This window comes from Pteropus vampyrus, unplaced genomic scaffold (assembly GCF_000151845.1).
Source record: "Pteropus vampyrus isolate Shadow unplaced genomic scaffold, Pvam_2.0 Scaffold490, whole genome shotgun sequence".
In the NCBI taxonomy this organism is placed as follows: Eukaryota; Metazoa; Chordata; class Mammalia; order Chiroptera; family Pteropodidae; genus Pteropus; species Pteropus vampyrus.
Genome location: NW_011889271.1, coordinates 409,583 through 431,796, shown reverse-complemented (window position 1 = coordinate 431,796; position 22,214 = coordinate 409,583). Strand labels below are relative to the sequence as shown.

At 56.9% G+C, this 22,214-nt stretch overlaps 3 protein-coding genes across 5 annotated transcripts in view; all 3 read right to left on the bottom strand.

Annotated features, from left to right (window-relative positions):
- Positions 1-8,674, bottom strand: part of MEGF8 (multiple EGF like domains 8) — a 43,040-nt gene extending 34,366 nt beyond the window's left edge. Inside the window, exons 1-7 of the mRNA XM_023524733.1 lie at positions 7,761-8,674; positions 3,066-3,229; positions 2,621-2,827; positions 1,718-1,898; positions 1,549-1,637; positions 572-987; positions 4-149 (exon numbers count right to left, since the gene is read on the bottom strand). Of these exons, the coding sequence (XP_023380501.1) occupies positions 4-149; positions 572-987; positions 1,549-1,637; positions 1,718-1,898; positions 2,621-2,827; positions 3,066-3,229; positions 7,761-7,947 (1,390 nt within the window). The 5' untranslated portion in view covers positions 7,948-8,674. The remainder of the gene's footprint in view (positions 1-3; positions 150-571; positions 988-1,548; positions 1,638-1,717; positions 1,899-2,620; positions 2,828-3,065; positions 3,230-7,760) is intronic.
- Positions 8,675-8,785: 111 nt separating this feature from the next.
- Positions 8,786-17,407, bottom strand: TMEM145 (transmembrane protein 145). 3 transcript variants are annotated; one of them, XM_023524738.1, is made up of 15 exons: positions 17,238-17,407; positions 16,431-16,505; positions 16,237-16,314; positions 16,069-16,155; positions 15,875-15,976; positions 15,673-15,757; positions 15,489-15,560; positions 15,310-15,378; positions 14,862-14,942; positions 14,703-14,781; positions 14,465-14,558; positions 13,572-13,744; positions 12,564-12,684; positions 10,384-10,590; positions 8,786-9,428 (listed from the first exon to the last, which is right to left on the bottom strand). In XM_023524738.1, the coding sequence occupies exons 1-15, from the start codon at positions 17,355-17,357 to the stop codon at positions 9,348-9,350; spliced, it is 1,524 nt and encodes a 507-aa protein (XP_023380506.1). In that variant the 5' UTR covers positions 17,358-17,407; the 3' UTR covers positions 8,786-9,347. The 3 variants fall into 3 exon arrangements, with proteins under 3 accessions (XP_023380506.1, XP_011381139.1, XP_011381138.1); XM_011382837.2 differs by having other exon boundaries at positions 8,786-9,898; positions 17,238-17,357; XM_011382836.2 differs by lacking the exon at positions 8,786-9,428 and having other exon boundaries at positions 9,799-10,590.
- A 1,714-nt stretch (positions 17,408-19,121) lies between these two features.
- On the bottom strand, positions 19,122-22,208 carry PRR19 (proline rich 19). The gene is made up of 2 exons (XM_011382834.2): positions 19,760-22,208; positions 19,122-19,673 (listed from the first exon to the last, which is right to left on the bottom strand). Exons 1-2 carry the CDS (start codon positions 20,403-20,405, stop codon positions 19,201-19,203), a joined length of 1,119 nt encoding a protein of 372 aa, XP_011381136.1. The 5' UTR covers positions 20,406-22,208; the 3' UTR covers positions 19,122-19,200.
- Positions 22,209-22,214: the final 6 nt, after the last annotated feature.

Sequence of the window (22,214 nt, the reverse complement as noted above, 5' to 3'; positions counted from 1 at the left end):
CACCGTAGACCACCATGTAGTTGCCGAGGACGCTGGCCGTGTGGAAGGCTCGCTCCCGTGGGCCCTGAAGCCCATCCCGGCCCTTCAGGGTCGTCCACAGGCGCCGCTCCACATGGAAGAGCTCGGTGGAGTTCACCCGCACAGAGAACCTACGGGGGTGGGGGGCAGAGGAGGGGCTCAGGCAGGAGGGGCGTTGAGTGGAGTGATCATCCAGGCTCGAGACCTGCTGTGACTGGGCTTAAATCCCCTTAGATCTAGAAGCTCCCCTGGCCAGGACCCAGGCTGGACTCATGTCTGAGTTCTCTGCATATTCTAACCAGGGCTGGACACCGAGCAGGGGCTGGTGGAATGGGTGGACGGTGGGAGTGTGTGGAGAAGTGACCAAGAGATCGAATGAAAACTTAGGGAATAAAAGAATGGGGAGTGAATGAGTGAGTGAGTGAAGGAAGGAAAGAGTGACTGAATGACTACAGGAGTCCACTGGTGAGCAAAGACCACAAAAGACTAAAGGCCCATGTGTTGGGCCAGGCCTAGCCCTGCAAGGGCAGGGGTTGTGGGGCAGGTCACTCACCGGGCAGTGGAGGGACGGTGTCCACCATGAACCAGCAGGGCACGAGATGGGGCATGGAACACCATGGAGTGGCCGGTGGCGGCTGGGGGCCGCCCACCTGCCGGAATCACCTGCTCCCAATAGGCCCCACCGGTGCGGTCAAGTCGGAAACGGAAGAGGCCAGAGGAGAAAAGGTCGTGCTGGGTGCGGCCACCAGACACGTAGAGCCAGACGTCGTCCACTAGTGCGGCTGCATGACCTGCCAGACCTGGTGGCCCCGAGGAGCTGGAAACAGGTGGTGCCAGGAGCTCCCAGTGGCCCCCGCCCAGGGGGCTAAAGGCCCACACGTCGCTGGTGAGGGAGCCATCGGCCAGCTCACCACCCATCAACACCAGGGAGCCGGCCCAGGCCACAGCCACATGGGAGTGACGAGCAGCCTGTGAGGAAGAGACCAGGAGACAGAGATAGAGAGGGAAACAGATGGTGACACACAGAATGACAGAGAGAGCCAGACACAAACACAGAGATGCAGAGAAAAATAGAGACACCAAAAGAAAGACAGAAGGTAAGACCGAGACAGAGATATGCAAAGACAGAAAAGAAGAGAGACAGACGCAGAAAGACAGATATGTGCCAATGAAAACAGAAGAGACAGACACACAATAAGAGAGGGCGGAGTCAGAGAGACACAAATAGAAGGAGAAATGTCAGAGGAAAAAAGAGAAATAGAGGTACAATCCAGAGAGAAGGAGACACAAAAACCGAGAGTCCGAGACAAAAACAGAGAGGCCGAGAGACAGGAGACACAGGAAGATAAGATGCAGAAAGGGAGATAAAGAAAGACAAAAGAAACTTTGAGATAGAAAGCATAAACGCACGAGTAGGTGTGCCCATATCAAGCCGCGGGCTGGGAAGACTACGGGGTAGAGGGGTGGCTCCGGGGGGCCCTGGCTGGGACTGACAGGTGCCTCCAGGCGGGGCAGAGGTGGGGTCCATACCGGGGCAGGACTCAGGTCCCAGCGCTGCCAGGTGTTGGCAGAGAAGTTGTATAGGACGAGGTCACCCAGGGCACTGTTGAGGTCCTGGCCTGTGGAAGGTGGACAGTCTCAAGCCCTGGCCACAGGCTGTCGGGGCGCCAATCCCCAGACGCGCACCCCATGTGCTCACCTCCAAAAACAGCCAGCAGCCCCGGCGGAGATAGGAAGGCACCGGCGGCCCCAACACGGGCAGAAAAGGCGGGGTCCCCAGCACTCACGTTGTGCCACCAGCCAGCCCCCTGGTTCTCCCACAGGTGCAGGTCACAGGCACGTCCCAGGAAGCCAGGCTCACAGCGGCATGGTCCCAGGGGCTGGGGGGAAGGGGACACAAAGGCAGAGTAAGAGAAAAAGAGAGAGACAGAGAGGCCAAGGGAGAAAGACAGAGACAGGAAGGAGACACGCCGACAGACAGAGGAAGAAAGGGACACAGAGACACAACCAGAGGAGGCAGAGAGGTGGAGGAAAGAAGACAGACCAAGAGAAAAAGAGAAAGACCCAGAGAGAAAAATGAGGACAGACTGGCAGAGCAAGACAGCAGTAAGGTCAATGTCAGCCTCAGCTGGAAGAGCTCAGACCTGGGGAGACAGAGGCAGGGAGGGCTCAAGACGGGATCCAGTCCCAAAAAAGGATATGCACGGCTTAGAGCCAAGGTCAGTGGTCGAACGTCAAAGTCATGGCTGGGGGTCCAAGGCCAGACAGAATGGCTGGGTGGGAGGATGGAGTTGAGCCTGGCAAGAGGAAGGAGGGCAAGTTCACCGGTGAGAGGCGGATGGTGACGAGGACAGGAGTAGGCTCAGGCAGAGGGGCGCCAGGTGAAGGCGGGGTGGGGCTGGAGTAACAGGTGAGGTGGGATCTGGAATGAGAAGGCAGTACTGTGGGTGAAAGCAGGGTCCCTCGTGGAGTCAGTGACACAGCGGAGGGTGGGGTGGTGGGGAGAGCTTCCGGCAGGGGCAGAGTCAGATCCAGGAGATGAGAGCAGCAGGTTTGGTCACAGTTCAGAGCCCCAGGAGGACACAGCTGGGGACAGGCTCACCGAGGCGCAGGTGCCATGACTGCCACAGTAAGCCGAGCATTCCTGCAGGCCACAGTCAGGGCCCCCCCAGCCTGGCTCACAGGCACACACCCCTGGGGGCTGGCACTGCCCACGGCTGCGGCAGCCCCCCGGGCACAGGGAGAAGCGGAATGAGGCGTTGAAGCCCAGCAGGTTGTAGTTGGCATCGCTGAACAGGTGCAGCAGCATCTGTAGGCACAGGTGGGCAGAGTTCCAGGAACCGTACTGGGAGGTGGTCTGCTCCTGCCCTACCCCCCACCCTGCGGGTCGCCACCTCCTTTCTTCACCTCTCTCCCCCTTTCCCTGCCCCTGATTCCTTCTGTCTGATGCCAAGTCCCTCCTGCTGTCTCTCTGTCCCTCCCTGTGTGTGTCTACTCCCTGGCCATCGCACCGCACCTGCCACGGCCCACAGCTGGGCCCCACCAACCTTGCCCGAAGAAGCCTCGATGGGTGGGGGCCGGGTGCTCCCACTCAGACTGGCAAGCAGGGGCCCTCGCGGGGAGTCGCCGTCATACACAAACAGGTAGTCGTACGTACATTCCGTGTCCAGGAAAAGGAAGTCCAGCAGGATCCGGTGCTGGGGGCTCGGTGCTGGGCAATGAGAACAGAGGGGCTGGGCTCAGACGTGGACCCTCTCCCCATGCTTCCACGCAGCCCACTCAAGAACACACACCCTGCTCCACGTGATACAGGGACCCAAAGATGAGTCAGACCGGGGCCCTGCCCTGGATGGGCTCCTGGTCTCAGAGCCCAGGGTGGTCAGAGGAGGAACTGTAGTATCAGCTCTGGAAAGGACTCCTGCCATCAGGCTGAACACCCAGCCCTGTTCAGACCGGAAAACTGACATGTGCAGAGAGGAAGCCACAGAGCTCTTACCATTTACTCCTGAGCCTCAGCCACACCCAGGCCTGGGGGTCGGGGCCCAGGCTGGAGCCGAGGGGCAGGCTCCCAGATGGAAAAGCCCTCTGCAAGCCCCATTCCAGGCCGAGCACAGCTTCGAGGGAAGAGGCTCATTTCTTACCCCTGGACAAAGGGCAATTTCTTCAAGCATCACAGCCCCACCCCGTGTCTCATCTCTCTGTTTACTGTGGTAGCTAAGAGAGTAGACTCTAGAGGCAGACTATGCCTGGGCTCGAATCTTGGCTCTGCCACTTACTAGCTACTAGCTGTGTGACCTTGGGCAGTCACCTAACCTCTTCTGGCTCAGTTTTTTCATCTGTAAAGGGGGCATAACGGTACTGTGGTGGATCCCCACTTCTTGGCCACTCCTCCCATCAAGAGGTGAGGGCCAATGCCCTGTCCTTGTATCTGGGAAGAGCCTCAGAGACTGGCTTGACTGATACGAAGCAGCACTGGTTCTGGCACTCCTGAGACTAGATCAGAGGAAGCCTTGTAGCTTTTACCCGGGCCTCGTAGAATGCTCCTTCTGAGAACACAGCTGTCACGCTATGAAAAGCCAAAGCCACATGGAGGGGCCACATGTAGGCATCCCAGCTGACAGCCCCAGCTGAGCTTCCAGCTGACAGCCAGCATCAGCTGCCAGCCCTGAGAGGAAATCCTGGACGTGGGGCCCAGGTGAGCGTTCAGATGGCTGTGCCGTGTGAGAGGCGACAGTGCATGAAGTGCTTAGTGGGGCCTCGCACTTCTCAAATGCCACCACTCCCAGCCCTGTCACGATTCCTGCTCTCTGCCAGATCCGGGTTCCAGAAGGTTCTTTCATCTCACATTTTACACGAGGGGCTCAGGGAAGTCTTCTGGGCCAGAGAAACTAGGAGACCTGGGTTCCAGCTCTGCTCCTGACCCGCAGGAGGACCCATGCCCCTCAGCAGACTCATCTGTATGCTGGAGATGCTCATCCACAACTCGCTAGCTGAGTGCTCGTGGGCCGGTGCCATGGGCTCCCTAAGCCTCAGTTTCCTTGATATAAAATAGAGATCATTCTCCCCACCCACCAAGGCCGGTGTAAAGATTCGAAATGGTGACTCTAACGTGCCAGCCCAGGCCTTGTCTTCTCTTGCCAGGACTACTGGTCCAGCCTCCTTCCTGGCCTCCTGTCTTGCCCTGATATGGGTCTTTGAGGGATCTTCCCAACTCAACACCTGGCCCTGGCCCTCCCCTGCTCAAAAGCCCTCCATGGCTCCCACCGTCCCCAGAAGAAAATCCAGCTACCTAACCTGGCACTGGAAGTCTCACCTTGTCTCACATCACCCCATTGCTTGCAGTTCTATCAGAAGCTGGCCTTTACACAAGTGTCTGCAGCACATTCTCTCTTCCTACCAGCAAACTTCCCCATCTCCTACAGGAAGCCTTCCCTGATGCCCCCTGGCTGGGTTAGGAGCCCCTGTTAGGGATTATCACTTTCCATTAAATTCTTCATTCTTCTGGGCCACATCTGTCTCACCTGCAGCCTAAGAGGCCCACCAGGGCAGGGCCTGGGCCTAACTCATCTTGAGGGTCCCTCTCTAACACTGCCCAGCACTGGACCTGGCACTGGCCAAGGACTCAGAAAATGCTGGATGAAGGAAGGAGGAAATACACAAAATGCGTACTGAAGTTGCAGCTCTCTCTCAGACTCTGACCAGAGCCCTGGAGAACATCAGAACAGATCCTGAGCCATGGTCTGAGGAACGCAGAAGAACCATTTAGCCACACTGGGCAACCAGACCTCCCAGAGTCTTACCAGCCTCAACCATACTGTAAAGCTCACAACAAGTACATCTTTGTCAAGTGCCTGTCAGAGGCCAGCTCACCATCTGCCATCCCCAAGTTCCTCCCTAACTTCAAAGTCTCTTGTTTCCACCCCAAATGGGCCCAACCACAGGCCACCCTGACCAGAGATCCAACCCCAAATCTGCTTTTTAAAAGCAGATGCTTCTTATTTGTGAGGATATTGTGAGGACTGGGTACACTGTGAACATGGTGTAAAAGTAAGTTGTCAGTGGCTTATTTCTTAATAGATTGGGAAGCAGGTTGGTTCTTATAGGTGATAGGCATTGGGAAAGAAGGGAGATCAAGCGGGTTCTGAAAATCTCCCCGACTCCCCCTCCCCTAACATCCAGCTAATTCGTTCCCAAGTCTCACTGGTGAAACATCACGGACGTCTCTTAGTGCTCCCCACGCCTCTCCACCCTCTAATTCCTGCCCTAGTAAAACTCACCCTCTCCTGCAAGACTGCGGGCCAGGTGCCCAGTCCACCCTCCACCCAGCCCGAGAGCAAAGCCCCACTCCTGCTCAAAATCCTACTGTGGCTCCCCTTCAATCCCAAGAGAAAAGCCAAGCCGCCCAGCATGACACACAAGGCCCTCCTTCCCCGGCATCTGGCACCCTCCTTACCTCCCAGCCAATAGTCCAGCCAAACCAGACAAATCTAGAAATGGCTCCTGAGACACCCAAGACTCTCTTTTGTCTTTATTGAGGCTGTTCCCTTGCCTCACCCAGTAAACTCATGTGTGCTTCAGAACCCTATTCTAGTGCTTCCTCCTCTGTGATCCCCAACAGACTCCCCAAGGCCCATCTGCCCAACCCTGTACCTCCTTCTGTCTCAGCCCTGAACACACTGGGCTCTTCAGGGTTGGAAGATGATTTATACCAACATATAAAAAACTTCTCATTCTGTTCTCACATCCCCCACCCCAGACAGAAATGGCCCCCAAGCTGGGGATAGACACACATTCCCAAGAAACATGCTTCATCCATACCCACACAACAGCCATAGATAAATAATACATAAAATATAAATCGGATCACATCCTTCCCATTTGAAACGCTTGCATGGCTCCCCATTGCCCCCAGATAAAGAGCAAGCTCCGCAGCCTGCAAAGGGAGGCCCTGCATGATCCAGGTCCTGTCACGCCTCTGGCCTTTGCCCAGGACCTCTCCTGGGGGACCCCCACCTCCCTTGGAGGCCAGCTTCTACATCCACTGCCAAGGGAGGCCTTCCTGGACTTCTCTGGCCACACTGTCTTTGGACTTCTCTTCCACCTCCCTACTGTCATCAGGACAGAGCTAAAATTCACAAGGTCCCACACCCTCTGCCTCCCCGCAGTCCTCCAGCCTCTGCTTCACAGTTTGTCTCCTTGTATTCATCTTGTATTCTAGCGCACTGCATTTCTATTTCCTCAAATCCCTCCTGTGTCCGGGCCTTTGCACGGGCTGTTCTCCTTGCCTATAGTGCCCTTTTGCTCCCTCCTGAACATGCCTCTTGGGCTCAGCTGTCACCCAGGCTAAGTCAGACATCTCTGGGCTTCCCACTTCCTGGGAGTGGGCTTGTTTCCCCTACTGAACTGGGAGCCCATGAAGATAGGGCTGGGGCCTTTGCACACAGACTGTTTCCTCACTCTGGAATGCTCTTCCTCCTTCTCCTAGCTGACTCTTATTGGTCCTTTATGCCTCAGCTCAGACGCCTCCTCCTCCAGGAAGACCTCTCCCCCACCCCCAGATCAGGCACCTTCTTTGGGCTCCCCTAGGCCTGTAGGGTTCCTCCATCACAGTCTCAACCACTCTGGACTATCACTGTCTATTAATGTCTTTGTCTCCCCCACTGGATCCCAAGCCCCAAGTCATCGGGGATTGCTGAGACTTTTGTCTCTACCGTGTCCCAGTGGCAAATATATTGTCTGGCACATGGATGACCGAAAAAATGCTTTTATTGAAGAACTTTAAAAATAAGAACAATAAGCATCCTAAACCATGTATTAAGCATTTACTATTTGCCAGACATGTTAAATACCTATTCTCATTTCATTCCAACGACCCTATGAAGTGGGTATTTGAGGGGAGGGGAAGCTGAACCTCAGAGAAAGGAAGCCACCTGCCCGAATTCACAAAGCTAGTAAGAAGTGGAACCCGAATTCAAAGTCGGATCTTGGGCTAGAAGCCCCAGTTTCTAACAATTACTCAGAATAACCCTCACCGATGCTCCTGGCTTGTAACTGTCCATCTGGGTCTGGGTGCAACTCCCCAACCAGACTTCAAGGCCTTCCAGGGCAGGGCCCAGGTTGGCTGCTTTTTAGAGCAAAGGGCCTGGACCAGAACCAGGCTCTGGGAATGTGGTGAGTGGATGAATGAGTGCACAAACGAATTAGCGAACGAGTAGGTGTGTGACCCACGCGGCCCCACTCACCCTCGATGAGCCACTCGCAATTGCCATTGACGCTGTAGTTGCCCGCACCATCTGTCACGAAACCTGGCGCCTCCCGCAGCACTTGCCGCTGCCCCTTGCAGTCTCCCGCCCGGGCCCCAGGAGACAGCGGCCCCAGCAAGGCCAAAGATAGAGCCAGCGCGGCGGCCAGAGCCCGGCCCAGGGCCATCGCCGCCTCCAGCACTGACCCTGACAGACTGCACGGACCCGGAGCAGACCCTCCTCCGGCGTGAGGCCCTGCAAATGCGACCTCTATGAACGGGACATGGCCTTGTAGACTGGGGAGGTCCAGAAGTCGCAAGCGCCGCTGTTGACAGGCTCTAGAAGTCGAGGGGTGGGCTCTGTAGACCTAAGATAGGCCCTGTAAATAGGGTCGCTATGGACGCGGCCGACCCCTAGGGACCACAGGAGTCCCTTATAGACACAGGCCCCCATAAGCTGGCTGACTCCATAAACGGTGTCCAGCAATTACAGACGCGGACCGCTGCAGGCTGAAACGGACCTTAGAAACGTGTGGGTCCCCAGTGGGCAAAGGGCCCTAGAGCCGGGCGGGGGCCTCCATAGAGGGTGCGGGCCAGGCCGGGCCAGGCCCGGATGGTCCGGGAGAGACTCCAGCCTGGGGCGGGGCGCGACCGGGGACCGGGGGCGGAGCCCGTCCTCAGGGGCTCCGGCCTGGCACCCATGGACTCGGTCCCTCGCTCACCCACCCGCGCCTCTCTCGGGAGCTCGATAGGCCAGATCAGAGAGACGAGGGGACGGTTGGGCTAGAAAGGCCCGGGGAAGACCTCTGGGTGGGCGAGGGGGCGGGGCCGAGAGGCCGCTGCAGGAGAGAGACCAGGGAGGAGGCGAGAAGTCGCGAAACCGCAGGTCAGAGCGGCCCTGGGAGGACTGCGGAGCACCCAACCCCACCCCTCCACAAAGGGAGACTTCCGGAAACTTCCCCGCCCATTTGTTCCCCGACGCATGCGCAGCAGTGACTTCCTTGGCCTGCGAAGAGAACATGCACATGCGCAATGCTAAATCCTAACCCAAACTCGGGGTGCAGGTGGCTGAGAAAAGCATGTGCCACTGGAGGGCGCCTCTACCTCTGACTGGGGAAGAGAAGGTAAAAATAAAGGAACAGTGTAGTAAGAGGGCCAGTTGATTCATATCTTTAGTGCTCCGAGATTCTGCGTCAACGTAAAGGTCAGGTTTTACAGGCCTCTCCCAAAACGCTATTTCATAGATGGACACACTGAGGTCCCGGAACGGTTCTTGCTCAGCCTTGTCTCTGAGCACCATCAAGATGTAAAAGAAGCCATCTTATAGATAAAAACTGACGACTCCTCTTTATTTTGGCAAGAAGGAAAAAAAAGTCTTTTTGCCGGGGACCTGAGGGAGGGTCACCGGGATGGAGATGGGGGTGGACAGAGCACAGGTCCGAGGTCACAGAGATCCAAGGGAAGGTTTCAGAGTCGAGACCAACGTCACAATATCCGTCCCGGGAGCGGTGGCTCGGGGTCGCGGAGTCCTGGAGCGCCACGGGCAGGGTCCCGGCGATCGTCACTAGTGTTCTGGGGTCCGGCGGGGTCAGAGGTCTCGGAGGGGGCCAGGGGGCCGGAGGTCACGGAACAGCGGAAGCCCAGAATCCGGCGCAGCTCTGGGCAGGGGCTGAGGGAGGGGACGGGGAGAGCGGCTCCCGCGGGACCGTTTGGCACAAGAATCAGGGGAGGGGGGAAGCGGGACGCTGCGCACCCCTATCTGGGCGCGCGGGGTGGGCAGGACGGGGAAGGTCTGGGATGGCCCACGCCTGGGGCCGGGATAGTACGGGGATCCGGAGCCCATCGGGGGCCCGGAGCGCGGCCCATGGGGGCAGGGGCGGGCAGGGGTGCTCAGACTGGGGGTGCGGTGCCCCCGGCCGTGTGCATGCTGAAGTATTCGGTGAAGCCGGTGTGCGGCGCCGCCGTCTGGGGCACAAGCGGCTGGTAAGGTGGCGTCGGGCCATCCCAGCTCGGGTCGGCCGCCTTGGGGAACCGAGCGGGAAGGGGCGGGGAGGCCGCGCCCAACTCGGCCATGGTCACCACGCGGCCCCTCGGGGCCACCGCCGCCGCCACCGCCGTCTCCTCCACCTGCTTCCCGGCCTGGGAGGGGGGTCAGGGTCAGAGGCCTTCCGGGACAAACGGGGGCAGATGCGGCCCCGAAGGCCCGTCCCCTTCCCCCCAGAGGACCCCCTCCCGAGGTGTGGGCGCCGGTGTCAGTCAGGGAAGGAGCGGGTGGCGGGGCGCCTGGGCAGCGGGGCCAGGTACTCAAAGGGCGGTGTCGGGTCACGCGGGGCGAACTCCGGCGGCGGCCGGGGAGACGGGGGAGAGCCGCGGAAGGCGGGCGGCGGGGGCACCGCGCGTGGCGTCCGAGGTGGCGTACGCAACAGCGCCAGGACCCAGTCTGGCAGGGTGGGCGCAGGCGCTGGGGGACGGTCGCGACGCGGCGTTGGGGCGCGGGGCGTGCGAAAGGCAGGGGGCGGGCTCAGGCGCCTGGGCGCAGGGGGCGGCGGCGGGGCCGGGAGTGGGGTCAGGTACTCCAGGGGCGGCGCCAGCAGCTCCTCGGGCGCCGGGGGCGCGGGGCTTACGGAGGAGGCGGGCGGGGGGATGGAGAAGAGCTCCGTGAAGTTGGGCACCGAGTCGCTGATGAACGTCACGTTTCCATAGACGTGCTGCGGGAAGGCCTTATCCGCGGATTCGCTCCCTCCGGGCACCGGGACCCCGGCCGAGGCGATCTGCGATGTGCGCACGTGATACGGGAAGTTCTTGTTGGCCGCCGACGGGCGTGTCATGATCTGGGACGAGGGGCCGGGTACAGGTTGGAGAAGCACTGTCCAGGCCTCAGGATATCTCCATAAACATGAGATCCTAAAGATTCTCCTTCACTTGACATCCCCCACTCTTCCCTGAGATCCTTCAAACGGTATTAGGCGCCTACTCTGAGCTCTGACCTTCCTCCTCACAACTCCCGCCACTCTGCCCCTGTTCCCTCCATCAGAGGCCTGATCACTGAGTTATCATTGACGTTAAGCTTCGCATCCTGCACTGTCCAGGATGGTAGCCACTAGCCATATGTGGCTATTTAAGGTAATCGAAATTAAACTAAATTTTTTTGTTTCTCAGTCACACTAACAGCAAAAACCACAGGGTATTCTCATAAACACAGAAAGTTCGATTGAACAGCAACTGATAGACTCTAGAACGTTAGCTCCATGAGAACAGGAATTTGACTGCTCTGTTCCCTGCTGGATCCCCTTCTAGAACAGTACCTGGCACATAGAAACTCTCAATAAATATTGAGTGAATGTCGAGGTGTCTCCCCAGTTAGCCTGGTAGAAAGGCGAGGACACTGGATGTGACGCTAGCGCTGCCCCCAGGAAGCCCAGCACAGTCCCTCTAAGGTTGTGCTGAATAAATGATCAAGAAGCCGAAACCAATGAGCAGTGGAATGTCAGCAGCACAGCTGTGCTGAGCTAACGTGAGCATTTTTAGGAAGGAAACCAGCTGAAGGTGAAATACAGCAGAAAGGGCACAGCGTTTGGCGTTCTGAGCCTGCACCCCACCTCACGGCCCCGCAGTGTGGGATCTGGGGCGTGTCGATTAAACTCTCTGAGCCTCAATGGGGAAAAGGGATTGCAGTGCCTACTTGGAAAGAGAGTGGAAACAAAAACTGCTATGCAGAGCCTGGCACATGGTGGGTTCTCTCGCCCTCTCTCTGCCCCTTTCTGAATTCCCAAAGAGCCTCAAGATGCACTGTCCCAGGAAGATGAGTCTGTACCTAAGTCAGGCTCTGGGGTAGTAGATGAGGGACCCGGCCCCCTCCCTTGATAGATGAGCACCTTTCCTATATAGAGCACATGGTGGACCCCTGGCATCAGGAGCTGGGGCCCTCAGTGATTCCTATTTCCCTGTCTGTTTCCCTCTCATGCCAGACCTTGTGGTCTGCTGGAAAAGCACTGGGGCCAAAGAAAGTCCCTGCCTTGCCATCAAAGGCCAAGGAGCTCTGGCAGGTCACCTCCCCTCTCTGGGCCTTAGCTTCTCTTCCCTGTATAGCGGGTCCAATGACTGTTACCATTCTGTCCTGGGGCTTCTCTGGCAATTTAAAAAGAGGGCAGGAAGAAATGCTTATGAGTGTTCTAAGCATGAAACAGGCTGGTTCAACACAGGTGCCCACTGAATGGTTGATGGATGGATGGAAGGATGGATGAATGAATGAATATAATCGTCACCCAGAAGTCCGGATAGGAATATAAACCAGAGCAAAGATGAGGTTCGTTGCTGGTTCCCTCCTGATGCTGTTCGGATCTAGGGCTCTAGAGCCCAACCAAGCCTGGCCCACCCCAGCTGCTTCTTCCTGAACAATGGCCTGTGATGGAGCAGCACAGATGGGAGAATGTGAGGGGAGAAGCGTGGAGTAGAGATCTGGGGGCTTGAGGAAAGCAGTGGGGATCCAGAAGGGAAACATGAAAGTCTGGGGACACAGGGTCAGAAATGAGAATGGGGAGAGGGGCAGAGAAAGAGGGCGGGTTGGGAGAAGAGTCCAGGACTAGGCGGGAGGGAGGAATAGAAGAGTGTGGAGTCTGGGGCACACAGGAGAGTAGCTGCAGGAACCCAGCAGGCTCTCAGTAAGTGTCTGGTGAATGACTGGAGGGATGAAGTGAAGGAAACAGATCAAGAGCCCAGGACAGAAGGTTCAGGCAGATCGGGTAGGGAGCCTCATGCATCCTCTGCCCATAGGTTTCCCACCCCACCGGAAGCCCATCCTCACCAGGAACACGCCATGGGCATACAAATGGATCCCCAGCTGGATGCCATTGACAATCTTCTCTCGCGCCCACTTGGGGATCCCAAAGTTGGCGATCAGGGCCATGACAGGAACTGCAAAGAACCTGAAGGGAATGAATTGGGTTGGTAGAGACGCTGCCCTAGCCCTCCACTCCACCCCTTGGTCCCCAACTCCCTCGTCATGCATACACACAGGCCCCAGGTGGGTCCCAAATGAGAGAGAAGCCAGTGTGAGCTTCAGAAGCCAGAGGTTAAAAGGAGGCAGGAATCCCACTGGCATGGGAAATTCTACAGGCGAGGACTAGGTTGAATTGAACTCAGCCCCGCCCCACCCCACCCCACATCTTGGCACCTAATAAGAAATCAATAGATGTTTGATGAATTGTTAACATATGATAGTAACAACTAAGGACTTACTACATGCCAGACCTGTTTCTAAGCATTCCACATATATAAACTCATTTTGTCACCCAGAAGGGTGCTCGCAGTGACTCTAGGAGGCAGGTGCAATTTCCATCCCCATTAAACAGGTGAAGAAACGGAGGCAGAGAAGTTAATTGATTTGTGTGAGGTCCCATGGTTTACAAGCTCTAGAAATGCGATCTGACCCCGGGCAGTCTGGCTTAGAACGTGCCTACTTTACCTCTATATTACGCTGAACAATAAAAACTACAACTAGCTTTTACTGAACACTTACTATGTGCCAGACATGCAGACCTAATATGGTGCCCTGTGCATACTCAAAATAATTCCTTGCAAGAGATACTCTTGACAAACTTTCTTTATGGGTAAGCAATCTAAGGCACTTTTTTTTTCTTACTTTGGGAAAGTGATTTTTTTTCCTGGTCACTCAGTGAGTAGTGGCAGACTCTAGTGACAGCTGCCTGACTTGAAAAACCATCTGTCTCACTGAAGAGGGTCTGAGTTGGGGACAGCCACTTCTAGGAAGCCCCAGGAGGCAGGGACAGGTTGGGGGCCCAGCACATCTCACCAGAGGGTGTAGGCAGCAAAGAAGGGCACGTAAAAGGGCTGTTTCTCTGGGAAGTGACGCAAAGAGACGAGCACAGCATAGCAGAACCACACGTAAGCCGCCACCTGCAGCCCGATGAGCCCGTAGCCCGCCGGTGACTCATACGTATACAGTACCTGGCCCGGGTCAAAGAACTGGACCCAAGAGAGAGCGCATTTGTCATAGCCCTGGACTCCTACCCTCCACAGAGGGACCCGAGACCCCACCCCTGGGCACCCAGGGGCAGAGTACTTGGTCAGGACAGAAGAAGCAGGAGAGCAAGGGATGGAGACAGAAGCATATAAAGGTACAGAGAGGGTGACAAAGAGGAAGAGAATACATCCCCTAACGCCACCGTGTGGAAGCTTTCCATTTGCACCAACTCCCGTGAAGTAGGTCTCATGATCACCCCAACTCACAGAGTGGGCAACTGAAGCTAAGAGAGAAGCTTTTTTGGCTAAAGCCAAAGCCGAGAGGTAAACCCTTAGAGGAGCCCCTGGGGAGGTAAGACCCTCCTAATTTTACAGAGGAGGAAACAGGCCCAGAGAGGGGGACCATCACTCCAGGCAAGCCAGCTGGGAGGTGGGGAAGCCAGAGTGGAATCCAGGTCTGTGTGACTCCTGAAATCTTGGTCACGACATTGAGCATAAATGTGACAGACAGTGAGAGACGGAGGGAGGAGGAAGAAGCTACTGAGTGAGACCGGGAAGAGGGGAGGAATGCACTTAGAGAAACAGATGGGAAGGCGGGAAATCAGAGTGGGAGAGAGAGAGCCAGGAAGAGCTCCATGTGGGGAAGGGCCTGCAGACAGGTGGGGGAGGCCACTGAAAGCTGGGGTGGGGGGCAGGGCCTGGGCAGTGGCAGGCGGGACTCACCTCGGCCTCATAGATGAGCAGCACCACGTGGGTGAGGGTGTACAGGGTCATGTACACAGACAGCTTCACAGAGCCTGAGTGGCTGATGCGGCCCCTGGCAGCAGGCCATGAGGGAAGATGGCAGGGGTGGGGCTGTCAGGGAGGAAGGGGCCGCCACCCCCCAAACCGCCCCCCTGACCCCATCTCTAGGCCAGCCACACCCCATCCCCAGCACTCCCTCCCAACCCAGCCTGGGCACCGTGTCACCGTGAATCCCTTCCCCAGAAGGATGAGCATCAGCAGGAAGATGAGGAAGCTGGAGGAGAAGAGCAGCTTGGCTGGGAGAAGGGAGGAGAGGGCAGCTCAGACACAGTCGCAGAGGAGCCCGAGAGCCCACCCTGGCGCCCGTCATTCTCACCCAAGATCTTCAGACTCTCGTTGCCAATGCCATCGGTGGCATACTGGCCCCAGTAGATGCAGAAAAACAGGAGGCTCAGGACTGAGGGAAGGATGGGCAGAGAGAAGAAAGGACAGAAACCAGCTTTGGGGCACCACTGATCCCTAGTGCTGTGATCCAGGTGACCAGAACCCTCCTCTGTCCCCATGAAGAGATTCTAGACCATTTACTCCCACTGAGCTCCTAAGAGACCCAAGAGTCCAAGCCCTCAGCCTCTCCTCTCCCAGGACCCAGGAGTCCAGGCCTCCAGCCCCCTCCAACCTCAGACCAGGAGTCCAGGACCCCCAGCTCCCCACCCCTCAGACCCAGGAGTCCAAGACCCCCAGTCCCTCCCCGCTCAGACCCAGGTGTCTGGGCCCCCAGCCCCTCCTTTCACAAAACTCAAAAGCCGAGGTACTCTAAACCTCACCCTCCACTCCTGCTGCAGCCATGAACATTTTATAAGTCGTGTGGAGCAACTGACGACCTTTCAGCAAATCTAGGAGGGAAGTAGGGGAAGGCTGTTCACAGACAGGAAGGGAAAGCAGCTCATCTCCCCCTTGCCCCCCCCATACCTCCTAACCTCCCCGCACCATGTGCTGGACTCACATCCAAAGTAACAGGAAAGGAAGAAGATGAGGATGAAGATGAGGAGGAAAGTCACATCTGTCTCCAGGATCCCTGCCGATGTGGTGGAAGGAGGAAACGGTTCATTTGGGCTGGGTGTCCCTCAACAGGCACCCAGTTCTGCGCTCCGTCAAAGATCTTGGCTGCTGGGTCCCCATATGCTCACCAAACTCATCAGCTGAGAAATGCCTCGTCCAGAAGGACTTGCCATTGGTGAGGACCATCTCATATTCCAGCTGCAGCCCATCTCCCTGTGGGGAGTGTAGAGGCCTAAGGGGGGCCCTTGGCAGGTAGGGGATAGGCAGAAGGGCAAGGAGGGCAAGGATAGGCAGGAGGGCAAGGTCCAGGTGGCCAGCCCAGCCCCTTACCCCACACTTGCTGAGTGCGATGTACCACCACCTTTCACGCACCGAGCGGAAGCTGCGGCCACTGGAGCAGCTCAGATAGCGGGTTCCCTCCTCTGACACCACCTGGGGAGGAGCAAGAACGCTGAAGCCTGTCTGTGCCACGTCCAGGCCCTTGACCTTCAACACCTTCCCAGGCCCCGGGGCTGGGCCCATACCTGACAGCCTGACCAAGCATACTGGGTGGTGAGGTTGATGACCTGGTTGTTCTCAGGCCTGATCACTGACTCCTTGGCCAGGCAGTCCTGGGGAAGGCAGGGACATGGTCACTCCCTGGCCAGTCTCGACCTTCTCCCCTTCCAGTTCACCCTCCTCACAGCCCTCACCTTGTCCCCTGCTTTGTACACGGCTGGCCACTGGGATGGGTCGTCGAAATAGAGGAGTATGTTCTGACAGCACTTGGCCTGCAGACCCAGAGATTTCGGTGTTTGGAGGAGTGTGGGGAGATGGAGTGGCCCTTTGCCTTGGGAGGCCAAGGAAGCATCCAGCCTCAGTGTGGGAATGGTTGGAGAAGGCTCACCTCAGGGTATCGGAAACGAAAGTCCAGGCGTCCATAATCCGAGAGAAAGCAAAATCTCGTCAGGAACACCCAGTCCTGGAAAAGGGGCCCAGTCAGACCCTCTTCCAAGTCCTTTGAGAACTCTCGTTGACTCCACAGACCCCCAAGTTTTCTTCCTACCCTAAGTACCTGGTTTTCCAAGAAGCATAAAGGGGAACAAGTCACCTCCAAAATTCTTCTGTGATCCCTTCACCTTGGCTCCAGGATTCCTGCCTCAAATGCCCCCCAAGTTTCCTTCCCTCCCCTCACTTTTCCTATTTCCCAAGCACCCTGAGAAAGACCCCAGAGGGTCAGATCCCCATCCCGACCACTTTCTGTCCCAGACGCCATGCCCCGCAGTTATCCACACACCGCCCCCACAGTGGTCCCAGAGACCACCCCGTGCTGGGGAGCATTTCAAACGGCCCTCTCCCGGTCTTGAGCAGGAGCGTGAACTCGAGGCTCTCAGCGGAGTGAAAAGTGCTGTCCCTTCAGCACCACCTCGGCGTCCCCCCAACCCCACCCCAAACTCCGACTATCCCAACCCGGCCCCCCTCCACGCCAAGCTCTGACCTCAGTGTCCCTCCTATAACCGCCGAGTCAATTCGACCCCACGGCTCCCCTCGGCCTCAACCCTGACTTAGTCCCCCCACCGCCCCCGGCCCCACCCCCCGTGGCTCCGGGTCCGCCCCCGAGGGGCGGCAGGGGGCGGGGCGGTCCCCTCCCCCATCCCTCCCTCCCGTCCCCCGGGGTCCCGGTGAGTGGCAGAGGAGGGCCCGGCGCGCTCACCTCCTTAGAGCTGAGGTTGCCCCGCACGTACTTGGCCCGGGCACGGGGGGGCAGTGGCAGCAGCAGGAGCAGCAGCGGTGGCAGCAGGCGGCGCAGAGCGGGCGCGCGCGGGGGCTCCATTCCGGCCGCTCCGGCCCTGGCCCCGGCTCCGCTCCGGCTCCCACTCCGGCCCAGCGACGGCGGCGAGAGCGCGCGGGCCGGCCGGCGCGCGCCCCCGATTAAAGGGGCCGCTGGGCGCCGCACTCCCCGCCCCCTCCTCCAGGACGGTCCATTCGGGCCCGTTTCCACTCCCCACGGGAAGGGCCGCCGTTTCTCATCTTCTCCACCCAGCCCCTGCTCCGGTCCTCCCTTCTAGGAGTCTCCGTGATACCTCAGGCTCCCGGTGTCCTAAACTGAACTCACCTTTCCCCAAGCCGTGCCTCCTCCAGACCCCCACTCTGTCTTGACCTCCCCCAATTTAGTCCACAAACTGTTCTTTGATTGCTCATCTCCGCCCCCATGTCAGCCATCCCCTCCTGGGTCCACTCGAGGTGCCAGCGTTCCAGACCCCTTGCACTGTTAAGTGCCCACAGAGAAGGCAAACCTCTCGTTCTGGGTCACACAACACAGAGGTAGCAGAGCCCTCAACCACTATACTTGCCTGCCCCTCATGTCACTGCTTACCAGATTGTGCAACTGGGTTGCTGTGAGACAGAGGTTGTAAGAAGCCCATTAGCAGACTCTGAAGTGAGCCTGGGTTCAGACTGCAGTGTTGCCCCTTTCTTTCTCATAAGATCTAAGCCAAGTCACAGCCCTGTGATGTCTCAGTTCAGTCCCCTCCAAGCTGGTACCAACCTTAGTTTCCCAGTGGCAGTGGGAAAACCCTGGAAAAGCTTCACACCGTAGCATCCAAGCCCCTCAGTTTGATTATCCTGACCAGATTCCAACACATTTCTCACTTCATCCCTCCTCCACTGCAGAATTTGCTGCTCCTCAAAATACTATTTTTAAAAACTTTCTAAGCCAAGTAGGAAACTTAAGTGTGTGAAACTCAAGGGAGAGTGTGAGTCCCACAAAAAGGGGGCCTCTGCTACTCGGCTTGAGCCAGTTGTTGCCAAGAGGGATAATAGGTGGGGTGCCAGATCATTTTCCTTTTTTTTTGTTTTCAGAAGCCAGAAACGCGATTCCTTTTTTGCGATTCCTGATTTGCAACATTAGAGAATTGATTCAAAAATTTAAAATATATCATAGTCCAAAGATAAAAGTCTGTGGGCCAGATTCAGGCCTCATCTGCCATTCCTGCCCCGATACTGCACGCACATTGTTCCTGTGTTCAGCAGACCGGGAGCCCTTCAAGGGCAGGGCCAAGATGTGACTCTTAAGTCTCAGCATGGTCTACAGAGATGGCAGAATGAAAATGGCCCCACATCCCCTATTTGCCCTTCTCCAGGGCTTGCACATGCTTTTCACCTTAAATGTTCTTTTCCTCCTCTACTAGCAAATTTCTACCAGACTTGAGAATATACAAGGGTCCGTGTCAGCTCCTTTATTAAGACCTCTCTCCTCCCTCAGGCAAAGTCATCACTCGCTCCTAGCCCTTGCACCTCTCTCTCCCAGATGCAACCACTGGAGCTGGGACTGTCTGTACCTACAACTGGACTGGGACTGGGAATATCCTGGGGACAGAGCTCACCTCACTCACTCGGGGACTCTAGCACCACCAGAGCTCAGACTCTGGCACAAAGTTAGCCTCAGTGGGTGGATGTGTTGGGTTGGGTGGAGCCCCAGGTTTTTCCAGCCTGCTGGCCTCTTACGCCCTAGGAAGGTGACAAATGACAGTGGCTTCCCCTCCGTTTGGGACACAGAACTCAGAGCTGCTCTCCTGAATCAGACGCTCACTGAAAATCGAGATGACCATGAAGAAGGTACTTTATTGAGGTGATTGGGAGTGCGGGATTCCTGCCCCCAGCCTAGCATTAGCCCCTCAGTACAGTCTCATGGGTGGAAAGGACCAGGCCTCTGGGCTGCTCTGGGCTACCACCCAGGAGAGGCTGGGCTGAGGGGTGGGGGGTTTGGGGCTCCAGTCCAGGGCAGAGGTTCGGGGAAACAAGGGTGATGGCGGCTGAGGCAGGGGCTGTTGTGTGCCAACCCCCCAGGGCCGGGGAGGGGGTGGTGTGGCTACCAGCCAGATGCTTTTCAACAGGTCAAAGGCTGTTGGGGGGCCCCAGGCCGCTCCAGATGGTGAAGGTAACGAGGGTAATAAGGGCGGCCAGGGGCCTTTTGGTGGTGCCAGGCCCTCCCTGTGTGTAGTGGGAGTGCTGGAGGTATGAGGCATGGCAAAGGTGAATTCCTCTGTCTCCTGTCGCCTCCTCTGCCTCCCCTCTCCTGGGGCCTGCTCAGGGATGTTGATCCAGGAGGGTGTCATCCTTCGTTTCTCAGGGCCCCCAGGCTTGGTTCCTGGCACAGAGAAAAGAAGCATGGGGGACAGTTGAGCTAAAACAGACAAGGGAAAAGGGAGCACAGGGGGCAGGAGGTGGGCTCACCTGACAAGGGTGGCTGGAGCACCAGAGTAAGGTCCGGCACACAGCCATGGCAGGCCTGTAAGTTACCCACGATGGCATCCCTGGCCTCTTGCACTAGATTCCTCCTCGGGAAGGCCTGTGGCAGAATCAGTTGGCACTGCAGCTCCCCCAGCAGCTGCCCCAAGTCAGGGAGCTTGGGGGTACTAGATGGGCCTGGGCCCGAGCCTCCAGGCACCTGGTTCTCCTTGCCCCTCGGCGGTGGAGTTGGTTCTTGGGCCCTCTCTGGGCTTGGAGAACGCTTGGTGGAGAATATGGGGGTGCCTGGATCCAGGGATCCACTGCTAAGCAGCCGTCCCACATCCAAAGACTTAACCTCGTGGTTGAAGAGACCCCGGTGCTTCCGGCTCAGCCGGCCCTGGGCTATGACCATGAATTTGGGGGCATTAGGGGCCAGAGGATCCCGGACGGCTAAAGGTGTGTTCCGACTGGCCACAGGAGGGTCCTGATGGGCCAATGGCCGGCGGCTGCCCACCAGGGCCTCATTACGCTCCCGCCTGGTCTTCCGACGGCGGACCCGACCAGGTTTCTCAGACCTCTGGAAAGGCTGGGGGGCTGGCCCCCGGGGGTCCATTGTGTCCTGGAAGATATAGTTAGGGTGGTTGGTCATCAGCACACAGGTAAGTCAGGGACTTAAAAGTGAGTAGTGAGAAGAAGAGGTGGTTTGAGTGAAGTGGGAGTACTACTTAGAGTGACAAGATGAGAAAAAGTGAGTGTGAGGAGAGGGATTGTTAAAGGCTTGGTCAGACAAGAAGTCATAGACAAGAAGTAAAATCGGGGGAGTCATGCTGAGTGGAAAATTTGTCAGACACTACAGGAAGAGTTCCAGGGAACAGGGAAGTGAGGAAATAGCTAAAAGATGAAGGATAGGGAAGGAATCATGAAACTGGAGGGATCTGGTAAACCAAAAAGGGATTTTAGACATAAGAGAAATTCTAGGGTGGAGAAGGTACCAAGGAAAAAGTGGACAAAGATGGTCGAGAAAAAAAAGGCAGGAGAGAGACAGCAGAAAAGTTAGAGAAAGCCTGGAGGACACAGAAAGGGTGACAGAAGAGCTATCACGGACTGGGGCCTGGTCACGCGGGTTGGGGGAGTTGGGTTGGAGAAGAGGCAAGGGCGAAGCAGCTGAGGTAGGTAAGGGGAGCACGGTTGATGGGGGAAGGATGGGGAAAGAGCACCTCACCTCCTCTTGCCTCAACGAACCCCGCCCCCTGCCCACCCCACGTGGCTGTGGGGCTCAATGGCTTCTTTTCGGCCGTGACCCCAGTTCACTCTGCCTGGCGCTCTTCCGGGCCGCCTCATGCCGGGCCTCCTGCGCATGCGCGTGCCCCTCGCACGCCCTTTGGCTTCCCTGCGCCTTAGAGGCTCGAGGCTCAGGGGCACGTGCCAGGGGGCGCCAGTGCCGGTTATAGCCACGCCCCTCCCGGCCTCGCTTTAGGAATCTCGTTTGTCTTTAGGCACCTCCCAGCCACCAATTGGCTGTGAGGTCCAGTAGGCACGCCCCCTTCCTAAATGCTGATTGGCTTAGACATCTATAGGCGGACTTTCTGTCTAGAGCGCGAGAGGAGGCAAGACGCAAAGGGGAGAAAGGGCCATGGTAGACCCCAGCCAATCCTCAGTGGTCACAGACTTCATCCCTAGAGAATCAGTATAGTGTCATTCAGAGCTAGCCTCTGGAACTAGACTACCTAGGTTCAAACGCCCAGTCCGGCACATTTGAGCTGTGTGACCGTGGAGAATTGTGTAACTGCTCAGAGCCTCAGTATCCTAATCTGTAAAATGCGGTTCGTAATAGTACCTCCAACCGGTTGCTGGAAGTATGAAATGAGCCAACATCTAACATAAAACAGTGTTTAATGAATGAATGCTTTGACGCTTTCCTTCTCACTAAGCTTTGCTTCAGCAACTGCCTCTCTTCTCCAACTTATCTACGCTTGTCCCCTCAGTCTTTAAAAGCAGGCTGTCAGGGTATTTCCCATGCCCAAGTAAGCTGTATTACCTGTGTAATATTGCTTGCCTAACTTGAATGATCTTTCAAAGCCTAACTCAGATATTGCTCCTTCTAGGACACCCTTTGCTGTCAGAGTCATCTCTGACTCCTCCCCAGAGGCTCCCCAGTTCTTCCCTTAGTCACTACCTTGATCCTTCCCTTAGTTCTGTGTCTGGATCTGTCTCCTCCAACACACTGGGACAAGGCCAGGATCTGGCCCATTAATTTAATATTCATTCAGCAAGTACTTGTGAGCAGCCACGGTGCTTGGTACTATGAGTCAGGCCCTGTTCCAGGCAAGTGGACCGAGGCAAAACAAACAATAAATAAGAGTCATCTATCTCAGTATTAACCTACCTAGAAGGAATGAATAGACAGTAAGGTCCCATCTGGGAATATGGTCAGGTTTAAGGGGGTGTGGGACATCCC

Excerpts from the sequence above, each read along its gene's own strand:
- TMEM145 (XM_011382836.2), bottom strand. The coding sequence starts at position 17,357 with ATGGAGCCCCCGCGCGCGCCCGCTCTGCGCCGCCTGCTGCCACCGCTG. Across the intron at positions 12,685-13,571 it reads TTTGCTGCCTACACCCTCTG|GTTCTTTGCAGTTCCTGTCA; the intron begins GTGAGATGTGCT and ends CATTCCCTTCAG. Across the intron at positions 10,591-12,563 it reads ATGCCCATGGCGTGTTCCTG|ATCATGACACGCCCGTCGGC; the intron begins GTGAGGATGGGC and ends CCCTCGTCCCAG.
- PRR19 (XM_011382834.2), bottom strand. The coding sequence starts at position 20,405 with ATGACCAACCACCCTAACTATATCTTCCAGGACACAATGGACCCCCGG. Across the intron at positions 19,674-19,759 it reads GCTCCAGCCACCCTTGTCAG|GAACCAAGCCTGGGGGCCCT; the intron begins GTGAGCCCACCT and ends TCTCTGTGCCAG.